General features: G+C 44.6%; 1 protein-coding gene across 3 annotated transcripts; it reads right to left on the bottom strand.

The window, feature by feature from the left end:
• Positions 1-443: 443 nt before the first annotated feature.
• On the bottom strand, positions 444-20,323 carry LOC147017266 (uncharacterized). 3 transcript variants are annotated; one of them, XM_085846737.1, is made up of 7 exons: positions 20,207-20,232; positions 18,619-18,732; positions 7,648-7,773; positions 7,041-7,166; positions 6,042-6,275; positions 2,313-2,398; positions 444-1,211 (listed from the first exon to the last, which is right to left on the bottom strand). In XM_085846737.1, the coding sequence occupies exons 3-6, from the start codon at positions 7,771-7,773 to the stop codon at positions 2,348-2,350; spliced, it is 537 nt and encodes a 178-aa protein (XP_085702863.1). In that variant the 5' UTR covers positions 18,619-18,732; positions 20,207-20,232; the 3' UTR covers positions 444-1,211; positions 2,313-2,347. The 3 variants fall into 3 exon arrangements, with proteins under 3 accessions (XP_085702863.1, XP_085702862.1, XP_085702860.1); XM_085846736.1 differs by lacking the exons at positions 18,619-18,732; positions 20,207-20,232 and adding an exon at positions 20,252-20,323; XM_085846734.1 differs by lacking the exon at positions 18,619-18,732 and having other exon boundaries at positions 20,207-20,252.
• Between the last annotated feature and the right edge of the window lie 814 nt (positions 20,324-21,137).

Raw genomic sequence — 21,137 nt, 5'->3', positions numbered from 1 at the left:
CTAAATTCCTTTGGTACCAGGTCTCTTCGGAGAATCCTTGGCTATCGCTGGTCGGACTTTGTGTCCAACGAGCGGTTGCTGAGAGACTCAGATGAGATTTGTTACCTGCATTGTTCGTGAGCGTCAGTTGCGGCTGTATGGACACGTGGCTCGTTTTTCTGACGCTGATCCTGCTCACCAGATTCTCTCAGCGAGGGAGTCTCGTGAGTGGAGGAGGCCAATGGGCCGACAATGTGCCTCGTGGTTGCAGCAGGTTGACCAGCATCTCAGGGAGATGGGGATGGGCCTGGCATCTGCCTGGGGGATGGCCAGACGGAGGCCCCTGGAGTACCGGTGGAAAGTTGACGCAGCGACGCGCTGTTCTGGCACATGCTCCCATACCTGACCTGACCTTTAACACAATGGACTTTCCTCACAACTGACTAATTATAAAAATAAGAACACAAGTTTGAGACCTTTTATTACAACAGTCCTTGACAAAGTACTCACAGTAGTGCAATGAATAATGAAAAGGGTTTTTGAGTAGTTCTGGTGGGGTTGTTTGCAAAACTACATTTATGGATTTGTCTGTGCTGTTTCCTTTGTGGGAAATGTAAACGAGGATAAGCATTGAGAAGATGTGTTGCTCCAGTCACCCTGAAACATAGGGTTAACTGTCCAATTCTATGAGCACACGAAGATGCGCTCTTATGTTATCGGGTGTTCGTATTTGAATTGGGGTTGTGGGGTGTGTGGAGCGACCCTCACAAAAAAAAGAAGAAATTAAAATATTTCTGCATGTGTATGCACACATAAATGAGTATTTACAATATGACCCAGGGAGGTCAAACGTAGATATTGCCAGCACTTTAAAGATTAAATACTTTGTTGTACCTTCTTACAATGCCAGGCTTTTGGTGGGATAAAAGGTGAGCACTGTATGCCTTGGACTGAAAGTTTTCCGACTCCGATTCAGGATTTGAAAAAAAATAATAAATAAATAAAATCAATTGGTTATTATTCCGATTTTGGAACAACTAAATAAAATCAAACTTTAGCAATAATTTCACTGTTATATCATCACTGCATGCAGGAATACTTCACACTTGGTCTTGATGTCATGGCCGCCTTCGTCTTCTCCCTCCCCCATATTCCCATCCCTGACACTTTAATTAACCTTGAAGGACAGGCTTTATCCATCGCTTGTCCTTCTGCTTCTTCATCCATTTTGTCTGCAGAGAATATAATTAACTCCAACACAATTGCAATTAAAATGTTGCAGTTCATATGATTATGTAAGACATTTGAAAATCAAAGCACACAAATCACCATAACATTTGATGTAATAATATCAAGTTGACTGCCTCTCAGTCCTTCCTTCTCCATCCCTACCAAGGAGCGCACAATCATTTAGCAACCCACTCTGACCTCCCAACGTCCATTGCTAATTACACATTGAAAACCATCTCCTCGGATCCATTCAATCTTTCAGCTTTTCTCACTTGAATGCTGCTGAATGTCTTTTCAAATAAATATTATTCATTGTTATATGAATAATACCCAGGTAGGAGCCACATCAAACTCATTATGCCATATTTAAATTGGCTCGCTATCAAATGGAGAATACAACATAAACTCCTGATGATGACTTACAATGTAATAATAAGCGATCAAGCTCCAAAGTACGTCGAAGGAAGTCCAAGTTCACGTACCCAGTCATTCCTGGCTTTGTTCAAACAATACCCTCAGATTAACTGAACACAGGTCTATAGATAGCCATGGGTGGGGTGGGGGGAGGTCTTTTGTTGCGACAGCCTCTTGTCTTTGGAAATATCTCTCCTATTATCTCCAAGTATGTCCATATCTGGGCTGGCAGGATAGCTTGGAGGTATGCACACTTGCCTCAAATTGATCAGCCTGTGTTCGAATCTCATTCCTGGTGTTTTGCATGCAGGAGGAGGCATTGATGTGTGTGCTGTCCCTCAGATAGACGTTAAACTGGGCATCCCATCTGGAAGCATTAGTTGATGGACATTAAAGATACCACAGTGTCCTTCGCAAAGAGTCGGTAAGCTATCGCTGACACCATGAACAAATTACAAATTCCTGCTTTAACCTACAGGGGGCACTGCATCAACAGCACAGCCCCCCCCCCAGCAAGTGATGCTTCCCGCAGCCATGTGTTGCATACGATGGAAGACAAAGAAGAAACGCACGTTTTTGATGGACTATCCCTTCAACATCTGAAGACATTTCTGTACACAGTTGTAACAGCCACAATGCAGGACTGTTAACGAGACGTGGCCCACCATCGTCGTCCTCGATTTTCTCACCTTTTTTTCCACCTCTACTTGCGCAATCCACGTTTTCAAAAGATGGCCCTGAACCATTTCTTGAGACGTCCAAATCTTTTGTTTTTCTGATAAAGAATACAAAAAATAATGCGAGTGCAGATGACATTAATTTTCTTCATAAAAATAAATATTGATCTGAAAAATATAACCATGTTATGCATAATGCAATGACATTTGACTGTGGATAAAATGTGGCAGAGGAATTATTTTGTGTACAAAATGTAGGCTCATTGGAAAAGCGACGTGATGGGACATAAAAATAATGCACAGATAGTGTGGCAGTCGGGCAACAGGTAGATGCAATAAGCAAGAGAATGTACGAATATTTTTAGAGAGAGGGAACAGAGTGAAGAAATTAAGTAATCTGTGAGTACGATGGTTGGGTTAAGCTGGGTTTGTGGGGGTAAAAATATAATCGGTGGGGATGGAGGATGACATGAGATGGTGGTGCGCAGTTGGATGGAAGAGATTAATTGTTGCATTTCGGGTTAGTGTCGCTCCTTTTTAAAATGCATTCTTCCCGAATGCAACCTCACTTCACAACTGGCGATCAGCAGGGCAGAGACAATGCGTTCACATGGGAGACAACACTTGTTGCTAACAGGTAATGCAGCATTTGCTGTTATGGGACTTGACCTGTGCCTTGGTCCCTCATCAAGTTAAGTGGTTCGATATACGGTATATACTGTACAGGTGGAGTTGTTTTGTGGGCAAGTCGTGTCATGCTGGTAGCTGTTAAAAATGTTAGTCTGTGTCCATGTCTGTTTAATGCAGTTAAACAAATTGAGGCCATTCACATCCTGAAGACGACACTGGGGACTATCATGACGGTGTGCACGGTCGGGTGGTATTAATAGGGTCTTTGAGAATCATTGTACACTGCTCATCAAAAAAGCCTCCCTTGTTTAAGAAATTGGAGATTGCTGTGCTCTGACCTTGAGGCAGGTTGTGATGCCTCAAGATGTCTGTTGGTTTGTTGTTTCGATGCAATGACATTGTGTTGAGAATTAGACGATTATGTAAATTGACGAACTCGCGAGAATCATAGGTCTTTGTCATCTTTCCATACATGTACACAGTAAATGTGATGTGATGGACAAAAATGGTGAAATATCAGCCGAGAGGAGCAAGGAATTGGATGCACTTGCAATTGAAAATTCACCTTCAGACATTGAAGCAGAGCCGGTGATGACTTTATCACTAAGGCCTAGGTCACATTTGCTCTACGGCGAGGATACGGCGGCCGTACGCCTTCTGAATTGACAGAAACGTGCGGCGGCCTCAGGGTGGCCCTACGCCGTATGGCTATATTTTGCAGGCCGTAAGGGCACCGTGGAATTATAGCGCGGAGTTATAACTTTTTTTCATTTCTACATTCGCCGTAGCAATTCGACAAGCCAAGCTATGACGGAGATGTGTCCCACGTCGACCGTACGTAGGGTGTACGGTGGGCTTGCGTTATTCGTGCGGCTGCCGTAAGCTCTTCTCAATGAAAAATGAATTTTCCCAACCCCCAAAAAATTACGGCGGCCGCACTATTTCTACGGTCGCCGTATGGTGGCCTTGCGGTCTGTGTGACTACCTGCGGGCAACGCAGGGTCGACGCACGGTTCCCCTACGCCCGCCGTGCACCTACGTAGGCCTCCTTGGCAGTCTGCGTCGACCGTGCGTCCACCGTGCACTACCGCTAGAGATCAGAGTATAGGTGTTTGCCAATACACAGTGGTGCCCCCAGAATCCCAATTTAATTCGTTCCAGGAGCCTGTTCGGATTGCAAAAAGTTCGGATTCCAAAAATATTTTCCCAATAAGAAATAATGGAGTGAATTAATCCGTTCGTGGACCCAAAGAAAACTCACTTTCAAGACACTTTCAACTGAAATTACCCATGTTTAAGGTAAAATAAGATGAGTAAATGACCTTCGGTGGCGGTGTATTGTATGTAAACTGGTACAATCACCACATCCAAAGGCCCACACAGGCTCAAGCTCCGGCCTGGGTTCCGATCGCTCGTGCACTCTGCGAGAGTGCTGCCCCCAGGGCAGCTCATCAAACATGATGCCCGCAGAACCACAATCACTTTCATCAAACGCATCGAGCTGACGTAATCATGGATATTCCAAATTGCAACCGGTTTTTCTGTGAAATTAAATCCTTGCCCGACAGTCCGTCACACCACGTAATCGGATTGCTTATTTTTGTGATTAATTAAAACACAAGATGATTAAAAAAAACAAACATCACAAATGAAGGTGAAAACACGAGGTAAGGCCTAAGTCACATTTGGCTCGGCGGTCGGAGGGTCTACAAAATGTATGGGCACTAGCAATTATAAAGCGGCCACAGTATTTCCACGGTCACACAATGTAGCAGTCACATATGTTTTTATTTTTCGGGGAGCTGCACGGGGTATTTATAAACTGTGGAGACCGAAAACGTGGGGGTGCCGTACGGTCTTTGATTTGATGTCGCACGGTGACCTTAGGGCGTTCCTGCAGTGGCCATCGAATTTTCAAGGCAGACGCAAGGTGCCCGCAAGGCGACCACATGGGGGCCCTAAGCCGAACGTGCGGCCAGATGGACGGTAACGAATGAGTTAATTTTTTAATTTTTATTTTTTACCAGTTATTTTGTTTCGGCTTGTCGAATTTCAACGGCGAACGTAGAAATGAATAAGTTATAACTCGGTGTTATAATTCCATGGCGATCTTACAGCATAGGGCCACCCTGAGGCCACCTCAGTTTCTCTGCGGCCGCCGCACTATTCTGTCAATTCAGAGGGCGTACGGCCACCGTATCCTTGCCGTAGAGCAAATGTGACAGGCCTAAAGTATCGATCGACACACGAGAGATGCTTTCACAAGGACTTCCACCGACGAACTGAATGAACAAAGCACGAAGATGTGGCTCGAACAGGTGGGGGAGACACGTGAACAAACATGAACGCTACGTTGTGTTCGGTTTTTTAAAATGTATTAGGTTTTTAGGGCAAAATTTTCTCAAAAATTGTTCGGATTCCAATTTGTTCAAAAAATGGGGCATTCGGATTCTTGGGACACCACGGTATATTACAGTTATAGTATATTCAGTTATATATACTGTTATATTTTTATTTCAGTAAAAAAAAGAACTGGTGTATATATATATATATATATATATATATATATATATATATATATATATATATATATATATATATATATATATATATATATATACCCACTCGTTACCGTCCGTCTGTCCGCACGTTCGCCTTCGGGCCCCCCTGCGGTCGCCTTGCAGGCACCTTGCGTCTGCCTTAAATTCTCTGGCCGCCTCAGCGACGCCCTAAGGTCACCGTGCGACATCAAATCAAAGACCGTACGGCATCCCCACGTTTTCGGTCTCCACGATTTCTAAATACGCCGTGCAGCTACCCGAAAAATAAAAACATATGTGACTGCTACATTGTGTGACCGCTGAAATACTGCGGCCGCTGTATAATTGCTAGTGGCCGCAGATTTTGGAGACCCCACGGCTGCCGTGGCAAATGTGACCTAGGCCTAAGTAACAACTTCATTACTTCGTGGGAGTGATGTGTTGTTTGCGAAACATGCCTTTTATAAACCAAGAAATGGAAGTTGTACATTCCTTGTTTATGGATCCTCTTATACATGCAGGCAAACTGGAATCATGCTTGTCCTCTTACCAACCTTCTTGAGTTACTTACCTTTTTCTGTTCTTTTTCCTTTTTCAGTGTCTGCTCTTGTTCTTCCAGCTTCTGCTGCAACTGCAGCAGCTTTTCTTTGTGCTTCTCCAGTGCACACCATCTCTCCTGCTCTATTTGCTCTTTCCTCTCAATAACTTTCCATCGCGTCTCCAGCATTTCTTCTTGCAGGTCACGTGCTTTCTCCAGATCCTGTCGTGCTTGTAATATATTCTGAGGCAGCAGCCTCTGATGCTCCTGTACTCTCAAAGAGGTTGTGGACCAAAGAGGATGCACATTAGAAAGGAGTTTTTACTTACGCCACCGAAGGTGGATGGAGGTTATGTATTCACCCCTGTTTGTGTGTTTATGAGCAGGATATCGCAAAAAAGTTATGGATGCATTTGGAGGAAATTGGTGGACAGCTTGGATATGTGACAAGGACAAAATGATTCAATATTGGTGAAGTTGTGCATTTGGCTAATGCAATTTCTGAAGTGATTCTTCACCATTGAGAGAATGGCCAAAAACGTTATACAGCAGAATATTTCAAAACGTTGTGGAGGGATTATGATAAAACTTAGTGGATGAGGTGGGAAGGTGACATGAACAAGCTGATTAGATTTTGGTTAAGGTCTGCATACACATACAGATCCGGCCTATCAGTGTGATACAAATCGTAAACTGTTCAGCCTGGCGGACGTATGCGCTCTCCCGATTGCTCTTGTAGTATCACTTGCATCGCTGCTGTATGATCACAGTCACAGTCAAAAGGCCAACACTTACAAGTTATGGCAAAGATACACAGGGAATAGGTGGCTTAATATAATGTGCTAATACCAATGATATATCTCCCTACGTGCTAAGCACCATGTCGAAATGTTTTTCATCAAATTCCTTCAACAACTGAAAACCCACTTCCCAACCTAGATACGAGCTACCATTGGAATAGAGATCTCCACAGGGATGCAATATGGAAGCCTAGTAAAAGGGACAGTGTACAATAACCATGAAGTTAAACACCTTCTGAAGCAGCCTCTCTTTCAAGATCGAGTTCTTCTGAGAGAAGGAATCATTCGCTGTCTGCAGCCTGGAAAGCTTCCTGTTTAGCTCTTCAATTAGTGCATTCTTGCTGCACAGCTCTTTATCCTGCATAATGCAGCATCAAAGTTAATGTTGATGCAATAAAATAAATCACATAAGCACAACACCAAATTGAAAAACTCATACAGTTGAAATGAAAAATCACTAAAAGTAATTTTTTTTTGTTTAATTCAAATTAAAAAATGAAATTACATTCTAATCCGATGTATCATACTCTGTGTTACAGAACAATGGTTCTGCCGAAGCAGTTTTGAGGCCAGCGTCATGCTTGGTGGTTTGCCATCCCTCTCCAGCAGTAGCTTGAGCAGAAATTCGAATTTGGCCACGGTGCCAGCAATAGCTCACATACTCTTCGCGAAGGACAATGTGGGATCTTTTATATCCACCAACTAATGTTGGCAGATGTGACACGAGTTTAATGGCAATAAAATTAAATACAGCAAATTTAAATACCGCTTAATACAAAACTCAAACGTCTTCGTGGGCCATTTGTGCGAACATGTTTCTCTTCTATCAAGATACATACCTGTTGAAGCTGCTTCTTCTCCATTTCTTTGAACTCATTTTTAAACTCATTGTTCGTTTCCTGCTGCTGGGACATCTTGCTGCATGTTTCACCCACTGCTCCATCCATACAGCACATCTCTTCCATCTGCTCCACCAAGTTAGCAATGAAAGTACTGTCATTTTATAAGACTGACCATACAACAATCTATCTCGTCTGAAATGATACAAGATGGTCAACATGTTTTAAAATAATTTCTGATATGCACAATATACATCACCTGATATTAATCCTACAAGGTGGAAAATGACAAATTCAAATCAGCTTGAAGCCAGTTACTCGTGGACCAACCAATTCACCACTACGATTCAGTTACCATCTACAACTTACAGTCATGTGATGACCCCCCAACTCACCCCCCATTTGGAGGGTACTGTTACAAGCTGAGTTCTCACCACAGTCTTCGAGGTCCAAATGACTTACCAAAATAATCATGCACCAAATAGACCATGTGGAGGTACTCGCTATTACCTTCAGAAAATGATTTTCGTTGTGCAGATCACCAATCTGGATGAAATTTGGCATACTTAAAGAATTTTAGACGCTGAGTCCAAATCCACTTGTTTCCACGTCGAGGATGTGACACAATTGGTCATTTTTGCCAATTAAAGATACACCGAACATTAAAGCACGATTTTGACACAGAAATGAAGAATCAAGGTTAGACTGATATGTACGTCAAAGAAAACTCATGAGGTCTTAAAATGATACAATATGTTTATACAGAGTTATATGTTATCAAAGAAAACCATATTCACTGTTATTAAAGATATTTATAATTAATGGTCATAAACCGAAGCAGTTACATATTTGTACCGGCCGAAAACGTCTGGACCGACCAGACAGGCCTTCGAGTTGACCAAGGCAACTTTTTGCTTAAAAGGCAGCCACACTGGCTATTAAAGGTAGTTACATTGACTATTAAAGACAGTTACAGCGCCTATTAAAAACAATTACATTGGCTATTACGGATTAAATCAAAGACAAAGAGACTGCGCGACTCAGCCTGATGAAAAGTAGAACCGCCACAAGAGGATTACTGTCTTAGAACTCCAGTATTTCTTGCTCTGAAGCGGTTGCTGAACTAGGCTCTTGACTGCTGCTATTACAAAACTCAAGTCCACTATTACATGCTAACCAACCTGAATACTACGGTGTAGTAGATCACCACAGCAAAAGCAGTGTGACACCCGCATTCACAGTTCGTCGTCGGAATCATCGTCAGTTCCGCTTTCATCATCCATAAGTTCCATTTCTGCACGGGTCTGTTCATCGTTGGCGCAGTTTTGACACCCACAGCACTCTGTGCAGGACAGTCCTTTTGACCGGCAAGAACACTGGTTGGTCTCGCATTTCATCTTCTTGCAATTACATTTTGTCGCTTCTAACAGTTCCTTCGGCGCTGGTGGTTTGCTCAGCCAGTGAACAGTCAGTGCTACGTTGTGTTCCACCCATCCGTGAAATGTAGGGGAAGGGGCTTCTATAAACCTCTCAGTCGTGCAGTGGTGGATCGCCGACTGATAGTTCACTCTTTTGCAATACAGCATCAGAGCGTCGCTTGTAGGCGGCAACTTCTGTTCCCCCAGCGACTGGCTGCAGAATAGCTTGTAGTGAGCCTCATCCACACTCTTCATGGTCGGCTGATTGTACATGGTGCAGACGAATTGTTCCAGGTCGTGAATGATATTCTGATCTAGCGTGAATTCTCGACCAATGCTCCCGAAACAGGTGATGAGTTGGGGACAACAGGTATGTATCCCCATCATCAAGTTAAATGGCCTTGTTTTGCCCTTACCGTGGAATGCACTGGTGGTATCACTTTCCGTGAAATTGTGCAAACCTATCAACGCATCGCAGACAGAACTTTCCAAGGCATTACTCGGCTTCCTAATGTCAACGACGATAATGTCCTTGGGACTTCCTGTGGCCAGATCGAAATTTCGTGCTCGAATCGACTTCGAGTGAGCCAACGCCAACACAAACACATTGGTGTCGAAACTCTCTATGCACACCGACTCTTCATTCTGTCCCACGTGAGTGGCATGTAGCAGGAGCTTCGTGTCAGCTTCGTCATGGTCACATTCAAGTTCAGGTACTGACGACAGTCATGACACCATTCGACGCCTCGATTTTCTCACATTTGCCGGCATGACTGACGTACAACAGCATGTCGCCCAGTTTTGATGGAGAGATGTTTCTCATCCACGATTCGACGATGAACTCTATCAACGCCTCCTTGTTGGCTCCGCTCAGGAGATAATTGGCCCACTGTTTTGGAAGGGCTTGATCACGTCCATAGATGGTTTGCACCTGAAGATCGCCCACCCTGCCCGCTTGTCTGGCATGCTCCAGGCACTTGATGCTGATACTTGGGTAAGTATCAAACACCACGTCCAGTCTCGAAGATTGGTTATGCCATGCTTTGGCCACTACGATGTTCAGCACCATTTTTGCCAAAAGTGTGAGGCAGTGAACCAGCCTTTATCGCCAGAATAACAGCCATTCCATCCACAATCGTTGCACCTTGGATAGGCCGAGCGTCCACACGGCAATCAGGCCACAGTTTCAGTATATGGTTGCGGAGTTTGGCTTTGTCCGTCTTAGCAATCGAACCATCACCAGATGCCAGCGGGAAAGATATGTTCGCCAGTGGGTACGCGAGCAGATCGTGGAGTGTTGCATTGCTTTTCTCTCCAATCAACAGCAGTCGTGTGAAAAGACGGTGTTCATTCGCAATTTCAACCTTCGGCGTCTGCTGGTGGGGAGTCGCCGACTTGCCTCGCGCCTTCGAGAAAGTTCCCAATTTGGCCTTCGAAATCGGACTGAAGAATGGGACCTCACCCGAGAGAAGCCGATCACGCATGAATTGCACAACAGCATTCTCTCCCTTGACACACGCGTTCATCAAGTCCGCGGAAGTGGCTGGCGGTGCGATGACACCTGAACTAATATTGACGAGTTCAAGGTGAGCGCCAGAGAAAGGGTTAATCATTTGAAGTACTGTGTCCATCACTTCTACCACCGCTGCTTCGTTCTTCTTCGAGCTCGACACATCCAAATCCTTTCTCGTTGGGGGCTCGTCGTGGATACCCGCCATGGACTCACATTTCCTTGCAATTTCCGCACGTACTGGTTGGGACAGGATCCACTTCTTCACAGCTGTGCTTTTCTGAGTGTAACCAATGATGCCTCCACTGGTCTTGCTGTCCCTATTTAAAGTCTGCTCTATGATCTGATCACACGCAACACTACTAAATCCATAACGAGTATGCCGTTGGGCAGTCCATTTGCCGTCCATGCACGCTTGATAGGTGTCTGGGTGGGAGTGCCCTATCCCGGCCATTTCCAGCCAGGAAACGGGTAAGTACCTTGCATAGTTTAGGCGATCGTACGCAAAGTACCAGGGCATTGACGCTCTTGTGATCGCAAGGTGTTTCGGCCAGTTCGAAGTACGAGTTGCCCGTATAAGCTCTAGTGCTAGCTCCACCATTTCCAAGTAGGAGCACCAGAATGTGAATGTTTTGCTCACTGTACATTGCTGCTGTCTGAAGTCGCTGGAGCTTGTGAACATTTCCGAGAACTCTTCTGATGACAGTAACTGTTTGAACAACGGAGACTGAAACGTTTCCTGGAGATGCTCGAAACACCTCTCGAATCGCACACGCGTCTCCTCTGTGAGGGAGTCCATGAAGGCCTGGAAGCATAGTCTTCCTAGCGCTTCGTAGACGAGCTTGTGACAGTGCAGACTCCTGTTATAGTGGTGGCCGTTTATTACTGAATTTGCAGAACGCTGAGCGACAATACCAGATTCTATTATGAGGTCCGGCAGACCTGCGTCTCTGAATGTTTTGCCGATCATGCCTCGGAAGCTCATGAGTTGGTGGAATTCGCCGAGACGAATTACCAACCTTTCTGTCAACTCCGGGTGCAACCAACGAATCTCCTGCCCCTTGCTGTAGATCATAAGGTCGAAGACTATAACTACTTCTTCAGGTTCCAGCTTATCAGCCATATCGATGCTTTGGCGTAGGACCTTGTAAACGGTGTCCAGTTCCGTGGGTGATGCCTCCATCACGGGAAGGTAGATTATGGCTGACTTGGTCAACTCTTCATCCGGACGAAGGAGGGTGTTGTACCCAGTCCATGTCGGCAACCGCCCATCCGTTTTCTGGACCGTTTTCATTGTGTATTAGTGCACATCCAGCGATAGCCTGTCCTCTTGTGATGGACTGATGTCAATGTCACAACTGTAAAAGGCTGTGGTCCCTTGCCTTTTCCCGCCACCATACTTGAGAATGGGTGGCGTGTTACCAACTAATGACTGCTGACGATGGCTAATTGGAGTCACTGGACGAGCGTGCTGAATCGGCTCAGAGGGTGTGTCTTGTATCATCAATCCATTGGTGTGGTGAGTGGTCCCATGACCGGTGAGGGTCTCCTCACTGAAATCAATGTTATCGTACACAAATATTGTCGGTACATTTCTGAGGCAGTTTGAGGGCAGTTTTCCCTCCTGATCAATCTGCAACAGTGCCAAAGCAGTTTCCAACGCCTGTGTTGTACTGACCGAGACACAATGCCCAAGCTTGTTGAGCAGTCCTAACAGTCGAGTAGAACCAGTCGAATGTTTCACAGTCAGGCCCAAGGCATAGGACTTCGGAGTAAATGTCTGACCCCTTGACGCTATAGAAACAACGTCTTGAAGAACAGAGAGCATTTTCAGATGAATATGCCGTGGGAGTTCCACAAATTTCTCCAGGGTTGGCTCGTCTGACAGGCCCGCTATCCATGCAACAAGGTTGGGCAATGCAACAGGGATGGCTCTTTCAACATTTGAAATGTCGAAATCAGGAGCAAGTGGTGGCCATGTAATGTCCACACTTTGGTGTTTGTTCAGGTCATCCCTCACCATGAGTGCTCCCGAGTATAGAACATGTAAATTGAGGCCTGAGTCACCCTGCTGTGGACCCTGGCTGGCTTCATCCTCTGTCGTTGACTCTGTTTCTGTTGTAGAGATACTGTCTACAACAACAGCCTGAGCAATGGAACCAATATCAATGTCCTTCATGTACACCACTTAGCTCTCAGACATTTTTGGTGGACGATAGAAAATCATGTCTGGGTACCGTTCCTGCAGTCTTTTCTTCAGTCTTGTTGCCTGGTAGTTGGCCTTATCCTGACCTTCGCATACTCTGAGTCGGCCTCATTGTTCATTGAGTCGGTTCATTGAACATCTCACACAACTTCTTCATATGTAGAGATTGCTTTCCATCAATGAGTCTTACCTGGATTACTTTATCACAGAAAATGTCAAATGTTGAGTCGTAGTTCACTTTCTGAGTTTGGAGTTTACTTTGACTCTGTCTGTGGTATGTGTCATTCACATACTCATAATAACATTTACGGTGATAACAAACTTCCAGCGCCACACAGTCTTTATCCTTTATAGTTGTCATTATTCTCACATCACGTTCATCTCTCCTCTGCTCAGCAGTTTCCCTCGGCTTTCCTCCATCCTTTGTTTCTGCCAGGGACAACTGATCACGTTGAGATTTTCCTTTGACACGGATGGATTTGTCTTTTTTCTGGCATATGATACAAATTCTTGGCAGTTCACCAGCTGATTTGCCAGCCACCCTTTCTCCAGAGGTTCTGAGGGATTTTCTACATATTTTGTGGTATGAGTGCCCCTCTTCTTCTCGTCCGCCCACCACCTCGCTGGCTCCAGCAGAAACTGCAGTAGTGCTGGCTTCTGATTTCCTTTTTCTGGCTTCAGCCTGTTTTATATGATCCTTGTTACAAAACGACGCATAACAGAACCGGTGACAGCCGGCATCCGCAGAAGGATCAGTCATTGGCAGCAGTTTCATCATTTGATCAGCCAGCAAACGGCATTTGTTGATAGTTTCACTATCTGTGGCGTCGCACCAAGCCTTCGCACACTCGCATACCTTACGCCAGCTCTTATCCGTGAATTGCGTCACTTTCTCATCATCCTCCGCGCCCAAGTGTATGAAACAACGCATATTTGGTTGTTGAAAGACCAAAAATCACTCAAAATCACACGACAACCATGAGCGCCGCCATCTTGATTTGTTGTTTCCTGGTCGTTTCCTCCGCGATGACAAGCACACCATGCCCACTTCATGGCGGTAATTTCAAATGGTAATAACTGTCGGTGTCAACTTGTGCATCTGGAAACAAGTAGGAATTTCAATGGTGTGTCCTCGTGAATGTACAGGGTGAATTTCGTTTAGATTGGTGATCTGCACAACGAAACTGAACGAACCCACCCAACTCCACATGACCTAAAAGCCCCAATGGCCCAAAGGACCATCTCGCTGTGATTTATTCACAAGGATTAGCCGAGTGATACAGTCCTTGCAGTTGTGATCATTAATTTGTTTCATGTCAGTTCAACCCCAAACCATCGACATGAACAGAAGAAAAACGGAAGCCACACTATACATGACCTGGGTTATTTATAATTTAGGGAGCAATTGAGGCAGCTGTCTGTTGCCTATACACTGTCCAAATAAAGGCGCGTGTCAAAAGAACGTGTTGCATGCTTTGAACAAGATCGCCTGTAGGATGGGTACTCTGCTTTGGGATTAATGATCATAAAGATAACAACAACCCCCCTGGCCACTCCCGTAGGGAGCGGGTGCCTATAGTAACATTCAATAAAAATTAATCCAAACTTATAACACATGCATACGAATTATGGAAAAATGAGCACAGATTGTATGGTTACACAAGCATGCACATATTATAAACTCTACACTTCAATCTCATAAGTTAATACAGTTCAATCGCCGAGGCCCTCACTCTTCCTATGATATCCAATGACATCTCCACTCTTGGCTCGCAGACTTCCTCTCCTGTTGCAGCCAACGTGTGGCCCTTAATGGAGTTCTCTCATCCCCTCTTCCTGTCCAGGCTGGAGTTCCCTGTTCTGGGCCCTGTTCTTTTTCTGGTTTTTATCAATGATCTCTCCGATTCTCTGGAAAATTCTCATTTTCTCTTTGCTGATGACTCCACCCTCTGCTGTACCATCTGTCATCCCTCAGTTCGGCAAGCAGCAGCCTCTTCGCTCTCTGCAGATATGGATAAAATCACAAGCTGGTCCAAAACGTGGAACATGTCTTTCAATCCTGACAAATCTCACACTCTCACTATGTCTTTCCAAAAAGACCGTCTGGAACCCCCCCCTCCTCCATCTACTTTCTCAACAATCCTCTTGAAGAAGTCCTTTCATTCAAGCTTCTGGTTCTCACTATCTGCCATGATCTTTCGCAGGAAAGCCACATTTCCAAGTTGGCCTCCAAAGCCAGTCGCCGACTGGGCATCCTCCATCGTGCAGTCCTTCCTTGGCACCCCTGAGCTCTTGACAATATGCAAAGCTTTTGTCTGCAGCCTGATGGAGTACTGCTCTCCTCTCTGGGCTTGTGCTATGCCTCCACCTTTCTCGGCTTCACGCTGTGGAAACCAAGGCATTTTGGATCAATGGTATCTCCCACCATGAGGCTGGGACTTTGGGTCTCTCACTCTCTCACCGCAGGCAGGTCAGTGGTTTTTCTGTCTTCTACCGTCTCCTCTCCGGCCTCGCCCCCCCCAACCCCCCCTGCTCTGTCTGAGATATGTTGCCCCCAATACTTCTGCAGGGTGCTCAATATCTGCCAGCAACCCCCTTCTGGTAAAACTACCAAAATCAAGAATCACTGCTCACCTTCACTCTTTCATTCCTCTTTTTTCCAACCTTTGGAACTAACTCTCACACTCTCTTCAATCCCACTCTTCCCTCCAGATCTTCCAAACAACTGTCCCCCTCCATCTCTTATCTTCCCCCATCCAAAACCACGATCTTGTCTACCCCTGCTAATCCACCCCAAACCCCTGCCCTTCAAATTCCATGCTTTCCTTCCTGAAAGTCACTGTCGTGTAAAGACCTGAAAGTCCCTGTGATGTCCATCTTGTTTAACCAGTGTACCCCGCCCCATCCGTCTCCCTTCAACTGATCTCCTCATGTCTCTTCCATACATTTTTCTTTCCCTCTTCTGCCCCTCTTGTCTCCTGCTCCTCTTGTTGCACGTTCTGTGTGTTAGCTCTCGTACGAGCCTCGACAGTGTATACAAAAAAAGGCAAAGTCATCAAAATGACAGATTAGCTTTACTCGGTGCATAAAATATGGACATTAAAACACAAACAACCATTGGATAAATTCTGTGTTGGCATCTCCTTTCTGTTATTATCTTGCTCATTAAGATTAAATTGGACAGTCTCAATCTATACATCCATTGGGACCATACTCTTGCAGTGCGTTGGCACAGCTTAAGGAGTCTCCTTGGCTATTGGGTACAATCCTGGACACGTCCCCACTCCGACACTGGATACCAGTAAGCTGGCACTCATTTTTCCGATCTCAGAAGAATGATAGGCAGAGTCAACCCCACCTGGTAAATTCAGCAGCCAAGTGGGATTCGAACTCGGGATCCTTGAATCCCAAGCCCACCACCCTAACCATGAAGCCAACACCAAGCACACAGTCTCAATGTTATTGTGAAATCGACCAACTTTGAAATTTTAAGTTGAAATGCCTGTTTTTATATATTTTATTTTATTATTTTTTATTGATACTGAAGTTCTGTTGAATTGTTCTCTCTGTGCAATTTTGATGGTGGGTTTTGTTGTATTATTGCAATCATTCTTTTGTCATCATTTATTATTTTAATGGCATTTGTAAATTAATTGTTCAATATTTTAGCCAAAGATTGTGAGCTTTGTTTGACAGTGTAATTTTCCATTTTTTTATGGACAAATAATAAATTGGTAATAAGCATCTACACCCATTCTTGACCACATTATGTTGTGGAACATCGGCCGAGGCCCTCACTTTTTTCTTCCACCCTCACTTTTCCATCTTTATCCCCTTTCAAATTAATTTTCTCTGCAACTGCTTGAGTGGTTGAAACAAAATTTTCAACATTGGAGCACCTACCCATGGAGAAATTTTAACAAAGATGATTGGATGGAAAATGTGGCAGGCGTTCAAAAAGTCTGCTTTCTGGAAATTAAAAAAATGTGTCGCCATCTAAAATCAATCAATTAAACTCAACATCATGTAAACTATTCCAAAAAGATGTCTTTTGTTAATTCGATCAAAATTCGAAAAAAGTAGATCAAGGACACGAAACAAATATCATGTGCACAACATCAGTGCAGGTAGACTATTACAATGCAAGAATATCTTAGAAGGCCAAGCGGTCTTTGAGATTCCACATTGGCAAAATTGAGCGATGACAAAAAAAGCGTTTTTCTATTCAGAATGCCATTTGACCTTGACCTTTAACTTCTTCTTCTTCTTCTTTCGGCTGCTCCCGTTAGGGGTCGCCACTGCGGATCATCCGTATGATCCGCATAGTCATTTGGCACATGTTTTTTTACGCCGGATGCCCTTCCTGACGCAACCCTAGTCGCCTCTTACGACACAGGGATATGGTACACCTATTTTAACCGGGATATACACCGGCCCAGTACACTGGTACTCACTTCGCCGACCTCGGAAGGATGACACGCTGAGTCAACCCTCTGGTGTATTAATGCAGTGGCCCAACGGGGCTTGAACTCAGGACCTTTTGGATCCCAAGCCGCTGCCCTAACCACTGCATTGACCTTGACCTTTAACTCAGAAGGGCAAATGTGACCTTAACTGACCTTTAACCTAAGCGTAAATGCAACTTGCTCTGGGCTCCAGGCAATTTCATTCCAATCGGACAAACCTTATTCGAGTTTTAGTGAAAAATGTTAAAATGTCTATAATTGGGCCATGACCTTAAATTAGGTTTTTCTTTTTTTTCCCCTCATTTAACAAAATAACTTTTCCTTCCCCCGTTTGGGTTTTTTTTTTTCGGAGACATCATGTCCGTACTAGATCGCCGTTGGCTCCAAAGGGAGCTCATCCCCCCCCCTCCCCGCTCAGGTATTATTTTTTGTCCTGGCAAGGTGTCAGTCACCTTCCCCACGAGCAAAGCCAGTGAAGGGTGTCGGTTTAGTCACCGACAACACGGCCATCCGACAGGTAGCACTGGATTACATGTCACCAGTGGCATTCCCAAAAGACTGACCTCACTGAAAACGTTAAGAGAATACGAGCAAACTTCCAAGGGTGTAAGCCATAAGGGAATGTTAAAAAATAAAATTGCAAATGAAAATTCAACATCTCCAGCAAATTACATTCCATGTACATCATATTTTTTCATCCAGAGATTCAGTTGTTTAAATGTTTTCTCTGAAATTCCTACTTCCAAACAAAATAGGCTCGTCATTAGTTGGGTCGTTTGGGTCAATCCCATGTCATCGTAAGAAGGGAATTTGACCTAGTGGTCTTTCACAGTGGGCGACTGTCACTGACTATCTGATACCCTGGTACCCTGTTGACTTTTTTCCAAATCCCCATTGGGAAGCAGCTGTGGCCTGCGGGGCTCAAGTTGGTTGCCGTCGAGTGGTGGCCCTGGAAAACTTTCAAAGTACCGGTAAACGACAGGGACAGGTGGTAGGTATCAGGGCAAAGGGATGATCCCGACAGGGATATCAGAGCAGATCCTGTGCAGGTCTGACTGTTTTACAACAGTTCAACCGCCATACTTTAATATCCTTTTAAACCAGCCCGATCGATCCGACATACAAAAAACACACACACACACACACACACACACACACACACACACACACACACACACACACACACACACACACACACACACACACACACACACACACACACACACACACACACACACACACACAATTGTATAGTGTTGGGGCTATTCCAAAAATATAATATAATTTAAAGGATTGCTGAAAATGATAATTTCAAAACATCTTAAATTCTACTTTATTTAAATTGTAAACCTCAAAACATAGTTCCCTTACCTAAAGTAAGAACCTTGACCTGTATTCTGTAAGGAAATTAATGGTTTCTCGACCGCATGGATCATCAGATTGGCACCGTCCTTCCTCGAGATTTCGATCGTTTCAGCCCAGAACCTCTCCAAACAGCAGATCCACAAGCAAGGTCACAGATCGACATCAGTAAATCACCGAGTTCAGCCCTTCAATGCAACATCACTCATCAAACTTTACTCACTGGAGCAGTTTTTCAAACAGTGGGTCATGACCCCCAAGGGGGTCGCGAGTGGGTTTCCAGGGGGTCGTGCAAAGTAGTTACACAAGTCCTGGTGATGTTCCCAACGAATTACCGTGAACTTGCATTCTCAATCTTAGTGGTGATCAAAAGTAAAGGTCGATCGACATCGAAAGCGAGCTACGATGTTTGCTGAGTAAAACCAGTCCCCGAATTGACATGTTTTGTGCAAAAGGAAATAAAAAAAAGATCCCGCCAGCTTCCAGACTTTTTGTTACTCCTCTCGTCAGGATTGGCACGAAGTGGCCCAGCCGCGCTTTCCCCAACCTGGGTAAAAAAAAACAAAAAAACAACCCCACTTGAATAAACCTTGATATTTTCTCAGTAAATTTCAAAATCCCCATTCTTGTCTTTTATTTGTATATTTTTGTAACCTTTGTAGGGGATAACAGGGGGTTGTGGCCACCAAATACCAGGGTGGGTCGTCTGGTCTTCTTCTTGCTTATGGCAGCTTAGCTGCCGGGGTAGCTATCATTTCTTGGAAGCGTGACTGTGTCGCTGATGCAGTGCCCCTCTACCAGTACACATTGGTGCTTATTTCGCCGACCTCGGAAGGATGACAGGCTGAGTCAACCCCCTGGTGTATTAATTAAGTGGCCAACAGGGCTTGAACTCAGGACCCTGGGATCCCAAGCCGCCACCCTAACCAAGAAGCCAACACCAGGTTATTATGGTCATCTGGTTTATCTTGGGTTACCACACGTCCGGTTTTTCCCGGACGTGTTCTCCTTTTCGCTCCTTAAACCTCCGTCCGGCCGAGTTTTTTAAATATCGACAAACGTTCGGTATTTTGCCATTTTTTTGCTTTTGCATTTTGAAAGGGATAAATTTTAAGATTTAGGATACTTTTTTTTTACATTATTTAAACGGTTAAATCATTTTTGTACATTTTCTTTCGGTGATAAAATTCCGTTGCGAACTATTTGGACAAGGACAGTTTGGTACACGTGTGGACTACTCCGTCATGGCGTAATGGACGTGTTCCAAAATCTCGTTTTCCTGTCCAACCTCGCAATGAGAGTCCAGTAGCAGTGGCATGCTCAGTCTGCGATTCAGTGTTTTTTTCTGAGTCCGTAACGTAAAGGTAAAGGAAACTCAAAAACGTGCTCAAAACTCAAAAGGAAACTTGTAAAGAATGTCTTCTTTTTTCGGAGTGTCCCTCTGCGGAGTGTCTTCTCTTTAAAAGTTAAAACATGGTAACTTGAGTAAATTCGGCTGAGAAACACCGCGCTCAAGGATATCATGATTGATCACATTGTTACAAGTCCCATCACACATTCCCTTGGAGGATAACACATTAAATCATGCACTTCTTACCGTAAATTTAGTTCGTCCATCAACCAGCATGACCACCCCACTTACCTCTGGATCAAACCGTCATTCAAATATTCAAACGGTTTCTTATAACTGCTTTTCACATGCTGTCTTGTCTCCTAGCAACCACTAAAATTGGATTTTATATATATATATATATATATATATATTTAAGTTAAAATAATGTATTTATATAAAGATCTGATTTAAAATAATTTTACAATTCATATTGTACTTCAAAGGGGGGAGGAGATCCTTGTGAGCCAACGGCCATCCAAATCTAATGCCCAACTGTGTCTGCGCATGTCCTCCAGCAGTTGGGTTACTATTTTTTTCTTGATGTGGTAGATAGGATTTCTACTCCATACATCCATCCAATGGGACCACACTCTGTGCAGAGCGTTGGTGCTGCCTGAGCAGTCTCCTTGGCTATTGGACACAATCCTGGACGGGTCACCACTCCGACACAGTATACCAGCAAGCTGGCACTCATTTTGCCGACCTACGAAGGATGACAGGTCGAGTTAACTCCACCTGGTATTAATTCAACTGCTGAGCGGGATTTGAACTCAGGATCCTAAGATCCCAAGCCCACCACCCGAACCATTAAGTCCACATCAGGCATGTACTCCGGACACCGTAAAACCCTTCACTCCACAAAACACAAGAAAATCGCAAAGAAAATCTGAAAACCCACACTGTGGGAGTATCTCCTGAGCAGCTTCCCTTCGCAGGGCAGCTCAATGGATGACGAGAGTGGGGAAAAGCCTTCAGGACCCCCACTCTTTGATGATAGGAGGAAAACCATGGAGTAACCTTCCCAGGTCAGATTGGGGTAGTGTGTGGCGGAGTGGTGCTGGGGTGTCGTCCACCAAAGAGCAGCCTCCTTGGGAGAACCTGAGGCGATCCCTTTGGGTGAGTGCCTGGAATGTCC

The sequence above is a fragment of the Eptatretus burgeri genome, chromosome 11, assembly GCF_056783735.1.
Source record: "Eptatretus burgeri isolate ZD-2024b chromosome 11, Ebu_testis_v1, whole genome shotgun sequence".
NCBI lineage: Eukaryota > Metazoa > Chordata > Myxini > Myxiniformes > Myxinidae > Eptatretus > Eptatretus burgeri.
Note: the sequence above shows the minus strand (reverse complement) of the source record. Positions and strands in the feature narration are given on the sequence as shown.